This window comes from Gopherus evgoodei, chromosome 13 (genome assembly GCF_007399415.2).
Source record: "Gopherus evgoodei ecotype Sinaloan lineage chromosome 13, rGopEvg1_v1.p, whole genome shotgun sequence".
NCBI classification, from domain to species: Eukaryota; Metazoa; Chordata; order Testudines; family Testudinidae; genus Gopherus; species Gopherus evgoodei.
This window is the reverse complement of record NC_044334.1, coordinates 13,106,127-13,125,955: the sequence shown is the minus strand read 5'-3', so window position 1 is coordinate 13,125,955 and position 19,829 is coordinate 13,106,127. Positions and strand designations below refer to the sequence as shown.

General features: G+C 43.7%; 1 protein-coding gene across 10 annotated transcripts in view; it reads right to left on the bottom strand.

The window, feature by feature from the left end:
- Positions 1 to 19,829, bottom strand: part of SFSWAP (splicing factor SWAP) — a 91,350-nt gene that overhangs the window by 37,013 nt on the left and 34,508 nt on the right. For all 10 annotated transcript variants that reach the window (XM_030583109.1, XM_030583106.1, XM_030583107.1 and 7 more), the window contains exon 11: positions 9,381 to 9,549. In XM_030583109.1, coding sequence (XP_030438969.1) covers positions 9,381 to 9,549 — 169 coding nt within the window. The remainder of the gene's footprint in view (positions 1 to 9,380; positions 9,550 to 19,829) is intronic.

Genomic DNA, 19,829 nt, shown 5'->3' with positions numbered 1-19,829 from the left:
ATAAAAGAGTAACACTTATGTATCACTAGCAATACTGTGGAAAGCAGGTTAAATTCTTCTGCTTAATTAATCATCACCTCTGCAGATTAAATTCTGAAAGATGAAACATGACTGCCCCATTTTTACAATCCTCTCACCCAAAACCCAATGTGCTGTTACCAGTACACACTACTCTGGGGAAAGGGAAAATGGCTGATCATTCCCCCTCAGACAATGTTTTCTAGCTGCTTCTATAAATTGCTCAGCCTTCTCATTAGAGATACATTTACATGGTGTTTTCTGTATTCATCACAAAAAAAGTTAAATAGAACTAAATTTAATTTTTATATCTGGTCAAAATAAAAAAAAAAATCTTTGTTTCTCTCATCTCTTCCTTGCAAAAACTAGTATGCAGCTTTTGAGTGCTTAAGACCAGCACATGCTGATGTTTTCTACACTCTTAAATAATTATTTTGTTTAAGGTTGGGCATAATTTATACATTGTGTGCTACAGCTGAAATAAGGAGAACTTTAAAAATACATTCATGAAGTTTGTAGCTTGGAAATGCTTGAGACATCTAGATTTGTAGTATCGGGCCAGGGGTAGGCAACCTATGGCAAGTGTACCGCCTTTGGCATGCGAGCTGATTTTCAGTGACACTCATACTGCCCGGGTCCTGGTTACTGGTCTGGGGGGCTCTGCATTTTAATTTAATTTTAAATGAAGCTTCTTAAACATTTTAAAAACCTTATTTACATACAATAGTTTAGTTATATATTATAGACTTATAGCAAGAGACCTTCTAAAAATGTTAAAATGTATTACACGAGACCTTAAATCAGAGTGTATAAATGAAGACTTGGCACACCACTTCTGAAAGGTTGCCGACCCCTGTATTAGGCTGTGTTTTTTTACTTTATATCTTACAACTCTTGCTGTGTGGGGGTAAAAATACATTCCTCCTCTGCATTTCATACAACTTGACACCTTAAAACTGAAGCAGACAAGCAGTTACTAAATAATCTCAGTACAAAAATGGCCTGTAAAAGGCAATAACTACACTACACTACACCATTGTTAAATCATTATGAGGACAGATGAAAAAGACAGACTTTTCAGCTTGGAAAAGCGACAACTAAGAGGTCTGTACAAGCACGAATGATGTAGAGAAAATGAGTACTGCTAAGTGTTATTTACTCCTTCCCACAAGAACCAGGGGTTACCCAGTGAAATAAATAGAAAGCATGCTTAAAACAAACATAAGGAGGTAATCCTTCACACAGTGCACAGTCAAGTTGTGGAACTCATTGGCAGAGGAACATGTGAAGGCCAAAACTGTAATGGGGTTCAAAAAAGAATTAGATAAGTCCTTGGAGAATAGGTCCATCAATGGCTATTAGCAATGGTCATGGATACAGCCCCAAACTTTGAGTGTCCCTAGTCTCTAACTGCCAGAAGCTGAGAGTTCACAACAGAGGATCACTCAATGATTGCCTGTTCTGTTCAATCCCTCTGAAACACCTGACATTGACCACTGTCAGAAGACAGAATACTGGACTAGATGAACCACTGGTCTGACCCAGCATGGCCTCTCATGTTCATTTAGCTCAAACTTCAATGAAAAGACATCAGTTTAGTATTTATCTGCTAGTTGTTGAGCTGCCTTTTCTGACCTGCGGCCAGGTTTGACAGGAGGAACACACTCAGAGCTAGTCTACACTGCCAACTCTAAAACACTGGCAACTCCCAGAACTCTAAAAAAAACCCCACCTCAACGAGGGGCGTCGCTCCCAGTGCTGGGAACACGGCTCCCAGTGCTTGGGCACTGTTTACACTGGCACTTTACAGTGCTGCAACTTGCTGTGCTGATGGGAGTGTTTTTTTGCACCCGAGCGAGAAAGCTGCAGCACTGTTATTTGCAGTGTAGACAAGCCCTTGGTCATCCAATGGATCAATTGTATAAAAAGTTACAAGTCACAGGTTGAAAAAAATATTCTAAAAAACACATGGACAAGAGGCCAATGGAGCACACAAGCTTTTATTAACTCTTTGGTATCAGCAGTTGGAATTTCCTAATGAAAATTACTGAGAAACAAACAAGCAAGTTAGACAGAAAATTATTTCTGCTAAAAGGCAAAAATGTTCAGAGGCTTAGATTTGTTATAAAAAAACTAATATGCTAAAAAAGTAAAGATGAAATTCCAAGGCAAATTAAAAAGTTCACAGGAAATAGTTTTTTCCATAACAGTGTAGCGCTCTACAAATAGAATAATACTGAATATACCTTTAGTATACTCAAAATACTGAGAAGTGGAAATAGCATGCAATTTCTACTTGTCATTCGGACAAAACAGGACATTCTATAAAACAGAATGCGGAAGTTTCAAATGGTATCAATAATGAGAAAGAAATATCTGTCATATAGAGTCGGTCTCAACATCAGGTCTGGAAGACCCAGATTCTTCAGAAATCTGAGCTGACCTTACCAAGATCTGAAAGAAATGTAAGTAGAGTTCTGTGCAGATCATTCTGTGGGTTTTTGGATCAGATGTTATTTAGTCCCTATCTTCTCTATGTGTTTTTATTTTAAACAAAAAGGGTTTGTCCCAGATGGGGAAAGGGTTGCAGTTGATCACACAATCCTGATTTAAATAATTGTACAACCTTAATAGTAAGCCTTTTTGTAGATGTCCTTGGGGGAAAAAAAAAGTATTTATTGATATTTGTGTGTGTGTATATACAAATAAGTAAAATCAAAGGACTGGGAAAAATACAAAAAGCAGCTACATTCTGGAAGAAATGGCTAGATACCACTAGAACACACCTTGTGAAGCCCCTGGGGAAAAAAAAAAACCTTCCCACTGCTGTCTGAATGTCCATGAGAGCAGGATTCCCTCTTACAAAGCAAACAGCAGTCCGCACTACTCACTTTTAACCTGTGCATTTTTCACCATATGGCTAAATAGGCAATTTACACATTTATAGTATAGCCTTCATCAGTTGATACCTTACAAACTTAGCAAAAAGCTCTGTGCAAAATTTATTATCTATACGTAAGGCTGCGTGTGTGTCACCAGGTCACAGATTCTGAGACTTCTGCAGCAGCCTGGTGCGGCTGCCCCGGGAGCTGCCTGAGCAGTTCGGGCAGCCCCTGGCCAGTCGCACTGGCTGCTGCTGTGACAGTCTCGGGCCCCGCCTCTCCACAGCAGCAGGAGTTTGGGTGTGAGGGGGGCTCAGGGCTGAGGATTGGGGTGATGGGCAATGCTTCCTGAAGCCACTTTGGATCTTAAGTGGATTTGCTTAGGGATGCAGTCAGTGGCAGAGGTGCTCTCTGGGTAGTTGGACAGGAACTCATCCATACTTGGTCCGGGGTAAAAGATGCAGACCTGAATAAATTAGTTCTGGGACAGGCCTGGAGTGGAGGTGACTGTGGCTCCCTGAAAAGACCAAGGGATCTAGGTTCCCAATGAGAGCTCAGAAAGCTCTTGGAGGGAAACAGAGCTAGAAGAGGGAAGGGAAAATTCAATAATTACCTGGAGCCTCTGGAAGAAAGGGGGTTGTCTGCATGGGTCCGAGACTTGCTACTTGTTAAAGGACCTTCGTATGGAGATGGAAGGTGTTCTCTGCCATACATTGTTTCTCTTCCTCTAGCCCCCAGAAGGTTCTAAGGTTGGGTCTGAAATCTGCCCTTTGGCATCTACTGCAAGAGAAATTTTCAAAACCCCAGTTCTTACTAAGACGTTTGTGTAATGTCTTTAATTACCCCAAGGACTTCAGATTTCTGAAGACCTCTGTGGTTCATGAGCTGCCCTACTCTTGGATTAAGATTTTTCCTTTAAAAGACATTAGAAGTCACTGACAGAAGCTTAGCTGTTCTATTTGCCCATTTGTTTAGCATAAATCTTGTGGAGGCTCAGGAATCTTGTCTAAACAAGATTACTAAATTGTATATTAGAAATAATTCATGTTAAACAATTTAAGAGTCCTGTCAACAAAACAAGAGAGAATTATGATCTAATGTGCTTTTATCTTTGCAGCAAGCTGTAAAAAAAGAGGGGGAAATAATTTTTTGCTTCCTTTCCCAATAAATCAAGTAAATGGATGCCAACAGCCCAGGAAACAGGCCCTTCAATGGAAATATGTCTACCACACAGCCTTGGTGCATTTCAACTCCATTAGCTGACTTTGCAAGGTTGGTCTGAAACATATCTTCCCCACTGTCCTCCAACTGCTAAAATCTCACATGCAGAAAATTCATCTAGCATTAAATAGACTACTTCTTCAGCAAGGCTTTTTTTTCCAGCAAATGAAGAGATTAAGTAATTGTGAAAAGTGACCTTAATATACTTTCAATATTTGCAGCAGTTTCAACTGGACTACAGCATTTTCCAGATGAAATAATCAGGAAGCAGTCTTAAAGATTCCATTTTATCCACAACCCTATTTTGCTCAGTGCTTTCAATTATTAAACAAAACATATTTATGTCCTTATGTTTTTAAATTGCTTGGCAATTCAAAGTTCAAACACTAACCATATAAAAATACGCTCTAGTACTGTAGAACTAAATTTATTAAAAATTGTATGCTATTTATTGTCAAACAGTAGACATCTGAAATAAACTAATCCTGAGAGATACAAACTGTTTCAATCATTAAAAATTTTGAGCTAGTTGCATTTTCTTATTGTGCATAAAATAACTCAGTACAGTTTCTTGTACAGAAAAAGTTGGCAATATATAATAGATACCAATGGGGAGAGGGGAAGAGAAGATGGGAGAGAACATTTCATAAGGGTAGCCCTCCTTTTGCCAATGCACTAACCATCCACAAATTTGAGTTATTATTGCAGGCACAAATCAGGTAGTTAAGAGGCACATAAACTCAGATTTAGACCTGGTCTACACTACAAACTTTGGTTGACATAAGCTATGTTAAGTCAATCTAATAATGTATGCGTCTACGCTACTGAGTCCCTTCCGCTGACCTAAGTGGCCTGTAAAGTTGACTTTGGTATTCCACTTCTGTGAGAGGTGTAGCACTTGATTCAACATCCACGGGTTGACACAACTGCACTGTATAATTCGAATCAATTGGCCTCCAGGAGGTGTCCCACAGTGCTCCACTGTGACTGCTCTGGAGAGCACTTTCAACTCCACTGCACGTCAGCCAGATACACAGGAGGCCTGGGAACTTTTGAATTTTTATTTCCTGTTTGACCAGTGTGGAGAGCTCACCAGCACAGCTGATCACAGAGACTCAAGGCTGCAAACACATTCCAGCATAGAGTACACAGGAGGTGGAGGATCTTATTGCTGTGTGGGGAGAAGAATCTGTGCAGTAGAACTCTGATCCAGCAGAAGAAATGCTGACATCTATGCCAAGATTACATGGGGCATGGAGAGAAGGGCTACACAAGGGATACGCAGCAGTGCCGTGTGAAAATAAAGGAGCTTCAGCAAGCGTACCAGAAAACAAGGGAGGCAAACAGTCTTTCTGATTCTGCCCCTTTTATAAGGAGCTGCATATGAATCTTGGCAGCAACCCCATCACTACCCCTAAACACTCCACAGATACCTCCCAGGAGCCCCGGCAACCTCAAGCAATGAGGAGGACACTGTTGAGGATGATGATAAGAAGAATGTGAGGCAGGCAAGCAGAAGATCCATTCTCCCAACAGTCATGAACTGTTTTTAACCCTGGAGCACATCCCTTCACAGGACCAGTTGGTGTCAGAGTGTCATGCTGGGGAAGGCACCTCTGGTGAGTACACATTTCCAAACAAACTGTAGCGGTTACATGCTATTATTTATGTTTAATCTGAATAAAAAAGTAGGTGTAGTGGGTATCGGTGGCCACTCCAGCGACACAGAAGGTGCTCTCTGAAAAACACTGTTTATGTGCATGAAGACGGCCTGGGAATCCTCCATGGAGATCTCTAGGAAGCTTTCATGGAGGTACTCTGCAATCCTTTGCAGAAGGTTTCTGGGAAGGGCTCCTTTATTTCGTCCACCATGGTAGGACACTTTCCCGTGCCACTCCAGTATTAACTCTGCTGGCATCATTGCAGCATAAGGACCAGGTCTGTACCCAGACGCTTGCAGCATCTGCTCCCTTGCTGCCTCTGTTACCCTCAGGAGAGTGATTTTGCATACCGTAACCCATGTGATATGGAGAAAGTTTTCAACGATAGCCCTTAAACTACAAAAAATTCAAGCAAGTAATCTGCCCTATTTCATTAAATCTGGGTCACACAACCACGTGCCCTGGTTGTGGTTGGAAAGGCTGACCGTGTATTGCAAGCAGCACTGAAAAAAAGGGATGGAGGTGGCGTCTTCCTGTTTGTCTCCCTTCCCCCTCAACACAGTGCTGCTTTTATTAAAAACAAACTATTTGGGGGGCACTACACTGGTGCCTGTCCTCAAGCACCATTCTGGTTGCTAGGGGAAGTGGGCTTTATTGAAGTTCCAACCTATGATCCCAACGATGTCTTCACAAAAGCAGCAGCGCAAGTCCTCTCACCCATGCTTCCATGGCCTTACTCGCCATGGCTGGAGCAGCAGACCAACTCTTGCAATAGCCAGTGGTTGTGATTACGCTGTAGCTTGCAGTGAAGTATATTGAGGGGTGTATTTTTTTTTAAAAAAAGTTAACCTTGTACTAGAAACAATGTATGAACTGTCAATGCTTCCCTTGTGCTTTGCATTCCTTTCAGCTGAAACCTTGTCCATCAGCGCATCCTCCACACAGAGACAGAGACTTCCCCAACTTAGAAGGCAGAAAAAGAAGACTCTGGAGGACATGTTTAATGAGTCAATGCGTGCCTCAGAGTGACAAGACGTTGCTCAGAGCATGGAGGATTACACTTTCTGAGAACCTGGGCATGAACAGGGAGGACAGGAGAGCATGCAGAGAACAAGAGCATGCCATGCAGGAAGAGATGCTGTGGATTATGAAGAAGCAATCAGACATGTTGATTCGTCTGGTTGAGGTTCAAAAAAGGCAGATGGATGCTAGATTCCCTCTGCTGTCATCATCGCCCAGTTCTACATCCTCCTCCTCCATACGTTTTATGAGGCTTTCCTTGTCCCTCTCCCTCCCCACAACATTATCAGTCCTTTTGCCTCAGGTTAACTTACCTTTTTTTTGCTCTGTGTGTGTGTGTGTGTGTACTAAAACTTAAAGGATTGAAGAGAAAAGGCTCTTTATTCATTCAACACATGGTGGTTGGTGTGGATGGAGTTTGTAGGGGAGAAAATGCACTGGACGGAATAGTTTGGTAAGGAACAACACAGATAAGCATCACATTACTCTGGTTCATTGCTGAAATTGGTTTTCAAAGCCTCATGGAGACGCAGAGCCCCTCTATGTGCTCTTCTTAATGCCCTGGTTTCTGGGTGCTCAACATCTGCCAGACAATCTGCCTCAACCTTCACCACCTCAGCTGAAATTTAACTCCCTTTGTTTCACAGATATTATGGAGCACATAGCAGGCAGCAACAACAATGGGAATATTGCTTTCACTGAGGTCTAACCTAGTAAGCAAGCAACTCCAGCGACCTTTTAAATGTCCAAAGGCACATTCAACCACCATTCTGCACTTGCTCAGCCTATGGTGGAACAGGTCCTTACTGCACTCCAGGTTGTCCGCATGCAGCTTCATAACTATGGAAGCAAGGAGTAGGTTGGTCTCCCAGGATCACGACTGGCATTTCAACACCACCAATGGTTATTTTGCAGTCTGGAAAGAAAGTCCCTGCTTGCAGCTTTCTGAATAGACCTGTGTTCCTAAAGATGCACATGTCCCGTCCTGCACCTTTCCCACCATCCAACGCTGATATAAGTGAAACAGCCCGTGATCCACCAGCACTTGCAACACCATAGAGAAGTACCCATTTCGGTTTATGTACTCTTTGGCAACGTGATCTGATCCCAAGATAGGGATACGCGTTCTATCACCCCAGTACAGTTAGGGAACCACATCATGGCAAAACCATTCACTATGTCCTGCACATTGCCCAGAGTCACGACCTTTCTTAGCAGAAGTCTGCTGATGGCCCTGCAAAATTGGATCACAACAGATCCCACGGTAGATTTACCTACTCCAAATAGATGCCCCTTATTGACCAGTAGCAGTCTGACGTTGCAAGCTTCCACAGAGCTATTGCTACTCACTTCTTCACTGTCAGAGCAGCACTCATTTTAGTACTGCTGCATTTCAGAGCTGGGGAAAGTTCTCCAGACAGTTTCTGGAAAGTGGCCTTACGCATTCAAGAGTTCTGCAGCCACTGCTCGTCATCCCATAGCTGCATAACAATGCTGTCCCACCAGTCAGAGCTTGTTTCACTGTTTCAAGAAGACGTGTGACTGCTGCCAGCAACTGCAAATTGCTCCACTCTGTGTCTTCCAGCAGGGCTGCCTGTGTGGCACCACATGGTTGTGAGGAGCGGCTCCTGCGTCAGCTGGGTAAATAGTGCAGGATAAGGCGCAAGGTGTTTGTAATGCTCATAAAAAGCGTACAGCTGAGCGGGGCCCAGGCTTATTGTCTATGATGTCCGCACGTGTAACCCAGGCTTACGAAAAAAGGCGCAAAAAATGCCTGCGTTTGCTGTTGATGTCAGAGAGGGAGGAAGGTAAGTGCATCATGGGAGGCTAATACCATGTTCCTATAACCATCTGCGCCAATGTTTTGGTCTCAAAGCATTGCAAGCCCAACCCAAAATTCCACTCGGCTACGTGCACTGTGGGATAGCTACCCACAGTGCATTGCTTCGTGCATCAATGCAAGCCCTATTAGTGAGGATGCACTCTGCTGACACAATGAGCATAGCATGGACAAGCAAGACTGACTTGCTTAAATTGGAGGCTCGATGTCAACTTACATGAAGTCAATTTAACTCTGTAGTGCAGACATGGCCTTAAACCTAGCATTGGTTTTGAAAACAAAGGCGGCCCACAAATATGGAGGCTAGGACTTGGCCCATCTGAAAATTTATACCATGGTTTCTAAACTTAAGAGTGAGCCAGGACATACCATTTGTTAACATTTAGAAATTATGCAAGTGTAGTACGGCTATGTATGCAATTTGTGCAAGTGTAGTATAGATATGTAAAATTATTAATATCCACAAAATTTTACGTAACTGGTCTATAAATATCAGTTCCTTTTACATACTAGTTTTCAACCGTATACAATTCTGCTTTCTTCAAACTTTCTGACATTCAAGTCACTATCCTCTTGGGTTTCAAACTCAAAGTCTGACACACTGAAGTATGAAAGTAATCAAATTATTCAGTTTGGTGCTTTCTGATGCCTTTACACTGAAGTCCTTTCCTTGCTAATTATAGATTTGTTTTAAATGTACGCCTACAAAGACTTCATTTTCCAACTGTCTCAACTTACCTTTCACCAATTTACCATCGCTGATAGTTTTACTGACAGGTGAATCCTTTTTAATTCCTGGAGCACCCATCTCAGATGCATCTTCAGAAGTGTGATCATCCAGAAACTGAGTTTCACCCTGTGTGTCTGAAGCAGTGTCTGCTGGAACATCTTCTGATAAAGATATACCCTTTTCAAAGAGAAATTCAAAATGTTAATGACCACAGCCAATTGCTGAAAATAATGTCTGACATGCAATCCATTCACAACATACAGCGTAAAGTTGACTACCCAAATGGCTCTGCTCTCTTATACAACAACATTTTAAAGACAAGTTCTAGAAAATGACAAGAAAGAGTGGCAAGAGGAACAGAATATACTCCTTTGTTTGCCTTATGTACAGCTTTCATGACTCCAGCATCTTTCCTCTGGGTAAGGACACATGCAACTACTTTTACTATCGTTGCTTTATTTATTTCTTTGAAAGATCTATTAAAATTAAACTATTTTATCTTAATCTTCTTCCTCAGTCCGCTCCCACCCTATTAACTAACCCACACAGGAAAAGCCTAAGAAATCAAGTACTCCAAAGACCAACAAGCCTGAGCACTGTTTAAAGAGGGAGAGGAGTGCAAGTTCTAGCACAGCCATCACTGAAAATGCTCTACCACAAGTCGTCTCCACCATCAAACTGGGGAGATTCTTAGGTCAAGCACCACAACTGATCACAAATGTCAGTCTCACTTAAGGAAAGAAACAGTATTAAAGACTCTTTGAATGTAGGAGTTTAAGTCAAAACAAACACCTTAAACGTTCATTTGGTTTCTGGGTGAGTCAATTAACACCACTGCAATGTCACAGTTCACTTCATTAAAGAGTATATGCAAGTTGTTTCTTCTGTGTCAGCTCCGTGATATATATTGGCCTCCACTGACTGAAACTAAGCTAACTTCAATCGTTTCCAAACCTGTGTCTTTCACACTGCAGTGCAATACATGGATGCTTCTTTTCTAATCTCTGAACAAATCAACTCTCTCATACATGATACCACTCCACTGTTCTTTAAGTTAGTTATACTAGTCCGAATTAAATGTTAGAGCTCTGCAGATGATGAAAATTCCATTTTGCAGCAAATTTCAACATTTTAAAATCTGTTGTTGTTCTGCATTATAACAAAAACAATACCTTTTGAAGCTTTGGTGACATGGAATTCTGTCAAAACAATTTTAATCATAAAGGAGAGGTTACTCATCTTGTGCTGACACTGATGTTCTTCAAAGTGTCTCCCCCTGAGGATACTTCACTTAAGGTGTGCATGAGCCTCCCGTGCCTTCAACTGGAGGCTTTCAATAAAGTGCTCATTCAGCCTGCACCCGAAGGCCATACAGCCTTGTGCCCCATACTGATAATGTATAGGGCTGCATGGGCGAACCACCCTTCTGTACCTGCTCTACCACAAAGACCCACAGAGGAAATGAGACAGGAGTGAGTGGGTAGTGGAGCACCCAGAGGTGTACACATCTTGAATTCCAGTCACTGAACATGGTGAGTAACTTCTCTTTGAGTAGGGTCCCTAGAGGTACTCCACTTCTGGAGACTGCCAAGGAGTATCCCAACAGGAAGGAGGGTGCTTCAGAGCGGAGACTAATATTGACGACAGAACAGCATTGCCCACTGCAACATCTGATCTAGAGGCATGAACCAAAGCATAGTGTTTGGAGAATGTATGTACTGAAACCCAAGTTGTCATACAGATAAATCGAGACCTCATAGAATCGGCTAGCACTTCAGATGGAGACTGAATGCTGACAGGCTCATAACATGGCAATATGCCCCGAAATCCAATCTGAAAGTCTATGGGTGGAACCTGTGAGAAGTTTTCTGAACGCTTTGGTTCTGTCCAAATAGAAGGACATTGCTCTTCTGACATTCAAGCTTCCTGCCTAATCTGATGTGATTTCAGGAAAAAAATCAGGAGATGAAAGGTCAAACTCAGAAAGACAAGGTGGGTGAGGTAATTATCTTTTACTGAACCAACTTCTGTTGGTGAAAGAGAAGCTTTCAGGCATACTCAGAATTTATCTTCAGGTCTGGGAAAGGTACTCAGGGTATGTCCACACATAAAAATGTTACAGCAGCATAGCTGTGCCACTGCAGCACATCAGTACAGACAGTACCTACACCAATGGGAGGGATTCTCCCATCAATGTAGATAATTTACCTCTTCAAGAGGTGGTAGCTAGGCTGATGGAAGAATCACCAGGGGTTAAGCTGGTATCTCACAGGAATTTTTCACCCTCTGAGAGACAACCCATACCTAAGTAAATTCATAGTGTAGAACAGGCCATGGAGGGCCAAAGTGAAATACAAGGTGGAATTGTTTTCCGTAAGTTGTAAGAGACACAAGTTAACACATACTGCAAGATGAAGTGGCCAGCTAACACCTCTGCAGTCACAGAAAAAAGGAAGGTCAGTGGGTTACAGATTGTGGTAATAAACCATAAATCCAGTGTCTTTATTAAGTCTACAGTTTTTTGTGTCTTGTAAAGTTATCAATTTAAGCTCTAAGGCTAGTCTTTTGAAAGTTTCCTTGGAAAATGAGGACCAAGGTCAGATATAGAGCCATGGTTATGAGAAAAGTGTTCACCCATGGGTGATATGGCGTTTTTGTCTTATTTTTCTGTGTGAGTTCATTCGAGAGTGTAGTGACTGTATCATTTCACTCACATGTACAACTTGAAGTGTGCTTTATGCACTACACTAAATGCCCCAATAATAACTATGCCAATGTTCCAATTTGGGGTGCACAGCAGACCACTGAGAGATTGTATCACCTATTGCCTGGAACCCTGGGTGCTTAAATGCTCTGCTGTTGTGGCTAACAGCTCAGATGCCATCAGCCAGCAGACAACATGCAGTTCCTTGAGTGTGTGTGTGTTGAGCAGGTCAGATTCAGCAACTCTGACTCCAGCAACCTTCTTGTTACACTGTAGTCATACTCTGGGCTCACTTGGCTACTAGTAGCCAAGGCTGGTGGAGACCAACACACCCACCACCCGAATTTCCCCCAAACCGTCTTCCCTGAAATGTCCAGTCCTTACCTGGACCATTCAGAGAAGTAATGAGGTACACTGCTCCTTTAAAGAAGCAAAAGCACAGCAGCTTTCTGCTTTAACTAGAGTTAATAATCACTTCAATTCAAAACACAGCACTGGGTTGGTTGAAGAAATTAAGGATAAGGTTCAGGTTCCATACTGGAATAGGCTGTCTAATCTGTGGAAAAAGATTTATCAGTCCTCTAAGGAATCTTGACATTGTGGGGTAAGCAGAGATTGATGGAACTCACAGTGAGACCCGATGTTTTTAATTCTACCCGGTAATCCAGGATAGTGGCAAGGGAAAAGTGAACAGCTGAGACTTGATGATGGGTACACCAATGGTGAAATCTCCTCCATTACTGAAGGTATTTCTTATATCAGTCTTTCTGCTATTAAACAATACTTGCTGTATCTCTGTTGAATGGACAATCCTTGTCACTGAGAACCATCTAAAAGCCACACTTAGAATCGCAGAGCATCAAAACTGGGATGAAGTGCTTGAGTGTTCTCCTAAGACAACAAGAGGCGACTGTGTGGAAGTCTCAGTGGTGGACGAGACATGAATCAAACTAGTTAAGGATACCAAGCCAAGTCAGTGCAATCAAAATGACCTTGTCCTGCTTGATCTCGTTGAGAACTGTCAAGGCAAGAGTGTTGGTGGATAAGCATAAAGGTGGCCCTTCAGTCATGAAATGGGGATGGCATCTCCTAGTGATTGAGGACAAAGTCCACCTGTCAAGCAGAACTTCATGCACTCTGGACTGGCTGTGATGGTAAAAAGATCCACTTTTGGAAACCCCCTCGTTAGAAATATTTCGAGGAATTGTGAATCCACCTCCCATTCACAACTCTAGGAGACGCATCTGCTGAGATCATCAGTCATGGTGTTCTACATACGTAGAACATAGGAAGCTGAAATGACTATCTGGTTAGCTATGTATCAATTCCAGGGAGAGAGAGACTGAGCACACCCACTCTGACAATTGAACATACAAAACATACAGGCCACAGTGTCACAATCCTGACCGATTTGGCTCTGATAACTGAAAGGGAGCATAGAAGGGAGGTGACTTCCTGTCTCTGCAACTGATTGTGAGATGTGTCCCTGAAAAGGGACAGGGAAGAGGGAATATGAGAAAGGAATGGAGGTGAAAGACAGAAAATAACCAGATGTTATGACCTCCAATATCCATACATCAGATGATGTTCTTCCCCATGAAGCCTGAAAACAGGAAAAGTGTCCAAAGGGGAGTAGAAGGGGAGGCTGAAGAACACTATCAAGCAGAAGGTTCAGACTCTCGACCAAACCATCAAATGCCGAACATCTGGACAACATGGGTGGCTGAGATGAATTGGTGGCAGCAACAGCTGACTTTTTTGAATACCTTGTCTCTTAGCTGGTTCAGGTGGTCTACGGAAATTAGAAAAGTGAACTGGGTGAGATCTCTGTGCTGTTTGAGACCTGCTACATTCTCTTACCTACAGGCGTAAAAAATATGAGGGACCTATGCATGGCCTTCAAATCCTTCAAGATGTCAAGTGACCACCTGTACACAGCGACCATCAAAGGGAAGGTCCTTTGCAGTACTCTGTACCTCCCTAGTGAAGATGGACAACTGGAGCCAAGATATTCGTTGCATCATGATCACAGTGAAAACGGTCCAGGCTGCAGTACAGGCTACATCTAAGGAGGCCTGCAATAGTGTTTTTGCTAAGAGTTGCACTTCATGGTCTTCAATTCTTCATGTGAATTCTCTGGTAAAAGTTCAATAAAACTGTTAAACTCATAGTAATTCAGATAGTCATATTTTGACGTAAGTGCTTGATGATTCATTGATCTGAACTGTAACGTTTCAGAGGAATAACTTTTACGACCAAAGAAGTCAAACCAGTTTTTGTGATAAGAGGTAGACTTAGTATTGTGTTGTCTACCATGTTCATTAAACTGCATCCACTACCTGGGAATTCGATGTTGGATGTGAAAATAAAACTGACACTGGCGCTGACACACAAAGTTTTTTTGTCAGCAAGTTTATAAGTAGTAGGTGATGTAGATGGAGTCTGCTAGATGGTATTGGCAGGCTCTAGCATGGTTTTATTGACACGGCGGGTCATATGTATAGAAGTATGTAAAACACTGTGGGCTTGTCTACATCAGAAAGTTGCAGCGCTGGTGAGGGAGTTACAGCGCTGCAACTTTGAAGGTGTACACATCTGCAGGGCATCACCAGCGCTGCAAGTCCCTGTTTGCAGCGCTGGCCGTACTCTCGTTTTGTCTCGGGTGTAGAGGATCCAGCGCTGGTGATCCAGCGCTGGTAATCCAATGTAAACACTTACCAGCGCTTTTCTTGACCTCCGTGGAAGGAGGAAGCCTCTGGTAATCAAGCTGGTCTCCTTCCCCAGCTTGCTCTCGCGTTCCCGGAACCCCGAGCAAGCAGGTCTCCTTCCCTGCCGTTTGCAGGGGGGTTCGGGAACGCGAGAGCAAACCGGGAAAGGAGACCAGCTTCGCCGCGGTTTGCTCTCCCGTTCCCCGAGCAAGCAGGTCTCCTTCCCTGCGGTTTGCAGGGTGGCTCCGGGAACGCGAGAGCAAACCGCGGCGAAGGGGGTCTCCTTTCCCGGTTTGCTCTCTAGTTCCCGGAGCCCCGAGCAAGCAGGTCTCCTTCCCTGCGGTTTGCTGGGTGGCTCCGGGAACGCGAGAGCAAACCGGGAAAGGAGACCAGCTGCGCGCGGTTTGCTCTCCCATTCCCCGAGCAAGCAGGTCTCCTTCCCTGCGGTTTGCAGGGGCTCCGGGAACGCGAGAGCAAACCGCTGCGAAGCGGGTCTCCTTTCCCGGTTTGCTCTCTCGTTCCCGGAACCCCGAGCAAGCAGGTCTCCTTCCCTGCGGTTTGCAGGGGCTCCGGGAACGCGAGAGCAAACCGCAGCGAAGCGGGTCTCCTTTCCCGGTTTGCTCTCTAGTTCCCGGAGCCCCGAGCAAGCAGGTCTCCTTCCCTGCGGTTTGCAGGGGGTTCGGGAACGCGAGAGCAAACCGCGGCGAAGCGGGTCTCCTTTCCCGGTTTGCTCTCTCGTTCCCGGAACCCCGAGCAAGCAGGTCTCCTTCCCTGCGGTTTGCAGGGGGTTCGGGAACGCGAGAGCAAACCGCGGCGAAGCTGGTCTCCTTTCCCGGTTTGCTCTCTCGTTCCCCGAACAAGCTGGTCTCCTTCCGTGCGGTTTGCAGAGGGGTTCGGGGAACGCGAGAGCAAACCGCGGCGAAGCTGGTCTCCTTTCCCGGTTTGCTCTCCCGTTCCCCGAACCCCCCCTTGAAGCCGCCCAACAGCGCTGCAGTGTGGCCACATCTAACACCACTTGCAGCGCTGGTTGCTGTAAGTGTGGCCACTCTGCAGCGCTGGCCCTATACAGCTGTACTAATACAGCTGTAACTACCAGCGCTGCAAAATTTTAGATGTAGACATGGCCTCAGTTTACGTAAGGAATTCTGGACCTCTACTAAAGGTGTTTCATCAGCTCCTGTAACTGCCTGAAGTCAACTACCAAGGACGGTGGTGGGGGCATTGCAGTCTCAGATGATGACGACATATTAGTATGAGGTGTCACTTCCTTCCGGGTAGGGCTCTACCAAATTCAGGGTCAATTTCAGGGCCAGAGGGTATTGAAATTAGTCAATTTCACATTTTCAGATGTTTACATCTGAAATTTCAGTGCTGTAATCATGGGGGTCTCCCACCCAAAAAAAGGGTCATGAAACTGTTGTAGGGTCTTGCTTGACTGCCGCCATCACTTCTGCGCTGCCTTTAGAGCTGGACTCTGAAGGCAGCAGCTGTGGCACTTCTCAGCCAGAGGTGGAAGTGGGTCTGATCTCCCACATGCTGCAGGGAGCACCCCAGCCAGGAGCTCCTAGCTGCTAGTCCTGGTTGGGCTAGGAAGGGACAGGACTTCCTCTTCCCATGCATGATCCTGCTCACAGGGAAATCAGACCCACCTCCAGCTACCTCCCCCAGCGCTGGTGTACAAGATAGTTCTTGGATCCAGGGTCAGAAGCTGGTCTTAGGGCTTGATTTGTCATCAAGAGGTCAAATTTTATTTCCTTGTTCTCACAAGATCTACTTTTGAATGAGGAGCAGATCTTAGGTTTTTCTTCACCACTTCCAGAGGAGCTACCCAGGAACACTAGAGAAATGGAAGAAAAAAATCCAAATACACACAACCACAAATGTCTCTACTTTGTCAACACATGTATTCAGTTTCTCAGAAGGACAGGCAAGGGCTTTATAACCTGTTTCCTCTGAATACAAATGTTAAAGAATAGCAAATTAATGCAACTTTCGTTAACTGCTGCCTATGCGAGGTAGTCAAAAACATTTCATACTAAGTCTGTTGTTGAAGCAGACTTATTTTGTTCATGTACACTGCCTCTTTCTTAACCTTTTCACTTATTCAGTGTGCTTTACTATATAATAGAAGGATGCAGGACAAATGATATACGAAAATCCACCTAACCTTTCTGAAAAGGAAACACATTTTTGAGAGAGCCGAACTTCTCAATACAAAATCAATTATACTTAGGATACGTCTAGACTACCCGCTGTATCGGCGGGTTAAAATCGATTGCTCGGGGATCGATATATCGTGTCTCATCTGGACGCGATATATCGATCCCCGAGCACGCTTATATCAATTCCGGAACTCCACCAACCCCAACGGAGTTGTGGAATCGAGAGGGGGAGCCGCGGACATCGATCCCGCGCGGTGAGGACGGGTGAGTAATCCGATCTTAGATATTCGACTTCAGCTACGTTATTCATGTAGCTGAAGTTGCGTATCTAAGAACGATTTCTCCCCCGTAGTGTGGACCAGCCCTTAGAGAAAACATGTTTTTTCCACTTTTTCTTTGAAAGAACGGATGTATGTTGCATAAGATTTTCCCTCAGAGAAATTGCAGTCAAATATTTTATCTATTTTTTGTAACATTTCATCAAGTACAATTACTACAAAATATACGCTCTTCACTAATTTAAAAAGAAAATACATTTGCGTTTCTTAATTGTAAGATATTACCTAAAACCCATTCCCTCACTCCTCTCCAATAAATATGTAAATTAGAACCACTATAAAAGTCAATTTACCAACAATTTTGCTTAGATGATACCCAACATATAACTTGTTTTATTATATATATATATATATATAAAAAATTCTCACTTCATGCTGTTCAATAGACTGAATTTTATAATATTAACTCTGGCCAAAACGGCTATAATATGATGGAGCTGGAAATCTTCCAGCCATTTCAAAAGAGTAGTCATATTAGCTGCAATATGTATCAGTAAACCTGCTAGTAAAAAAATAGACGTAATGTTTCTTTTGGGTTTTTTGAACTTAAAGTAAATCTAAAAAACGTAACCACAAACAATGCAGTAAAATGTATTAAAGGTTTAAACAGTGAAAAATATGAGTGAATAAAGAGGCATTCTGCTGTTCCTGGTTAATAATGAATATATCAGATAATAAATTACACATAAAAACCAAGAATTACACATATAAATTGCCTGCAATGCCTAAGTAATATGGGATGATTTGAAAAGAATGGTTTTCTATTAATTTCTTTGTTTTGCCAGTAGCGTTACTTCAGCTTTTTTTTTAAGGAGGTGCAGTTTCAAAATTAATGCCCAAAGCTCCCCTCCCTCGAATTTGTATTATTCTTGGTCTCAAGCTCCTTAGGGGGCCTTCAGCAGAATCAATGAAGAACATTTACAATGATCAGAATGAAAGGTCATGCCACTTCTAACATACAATATCCTGTTTAATAATTCTTAATTTGTATTTATACGGCTCCATGTCTAGTTGGCAGCCAGTTTCAAGCGGAGTGCCCCTAGGGTCGGTCCTGGGGCTGCTTTTGTTCAATATCTTCATTAATGATCTGGAGGATGACATGGACTGCACTCTCAGCAAGTTTGCAGATGACACTAAACTGGGAGGAGTGGTAGATACGCTGGAGGGTAAGGATAGGATATAGAGGGACCTAGACAAATTAGAGGATTGGGCCAAAAGAAACCTGGTGAAGTTCAACAAGGACAAGTGCAGAGTCCTGCACTTAGGATGGAAGAATCCCATTCACCGTTACAGACTAGGGACCGAAAGGCTAGGAAGCAATTCTGCAGAACAGACCTAGGGGTTACAGTGGACGAGAAGCTGGATATGAATCGACACTGTGCCCTTGTTGCCAAGAAGGCAAACAGCATTTTGGGCTGTGTAAGCAGGGGCATTGCCAGCAGATTGCGGGACGTGATCATTCTCCTCTATTCGACACTGGTGAGGCCTCATCTTGAGTAGTGTGTCCAGTTTTGGGCCCCACACTACAACAAGGATGTGGAAAAATTGGAGAGAGTCCAGTGGAGGGCAAAAAAATGGCTAAGGGGCTGGAGCACATGACTTCTGAGGAGAGGCTGAGGGAACTGGGATTGTTTAGTCTGCAGAAGAGAAGAATGAGGGGGATTTGATAGCTGCTTTCAACTACCTGAAAGGGGGTTCCAAAGAGGATGGATCTAGACTGTTCTCAGTGGTACCTGATGACAAAACAAGGAGTAATGGTCTCAAGTCGCAGTGGGGGAGGTGTAGGTTGGATATTAGGAAAAACTTTTTCACTAGGAGGGTGGTGAAGCACTGGAATGGGTTACCTAGGGAGGTGGTGGAATCTCTTTCCTTAGAGGTTTTTAACATCAGGCTTGAGAAAGCCCTGGCTGGGATGATTTAGTTGGGAATTGGTCCCACTTTGAGCAGAGGGCTGGACTAGATGACCTCCTGAGGTCAACCCTGATTCTATGATTCTTTGACAAAGATCATGGGGGAGCTAGTCAGTGACTTTAAAACTACTTCAAGTTGCTGCTGCTGCTGCTACTACAGAGAAAATTTATTTCCCTAGCAGCAGCAGCACTACATCATTACCACTTCTTGCTCTAAAGCCCCCTGAAGGGAGAAGGAAAGAGGTGAGGTTGTGAAGCGGGCTAAGAAGTGAGCTCCTTGCTTTAAGCAATAATTCAGGGCAGATTGGAAGTATTCACAAAACCATCTCTCAAGAAGAGGGCTAGTTTTCATGCACACCTGGATCCTCTTCCATAATAGCAATGGCAGCAGCAGAAGCACCTCTTCTTCCTCCCACCACTGGCTTGGAACCTTCTTTGTTCACTAGTTTTTGCCATAACTCCGACAAAAGAGGGAAGGTGGGTAAGAGGGGAGATACAGAGAACCACTTGAGCGGCTCCTTGCTTGATTCTGGGAGAAGACATCTGCGTAGGGTCACAGGACAGAAGCTGGGACTTTGCTTGTTGTCAGGCCTCCCGTCTGACAGTCTCCTGTCTGTGTCTCAAAGATCACCCAG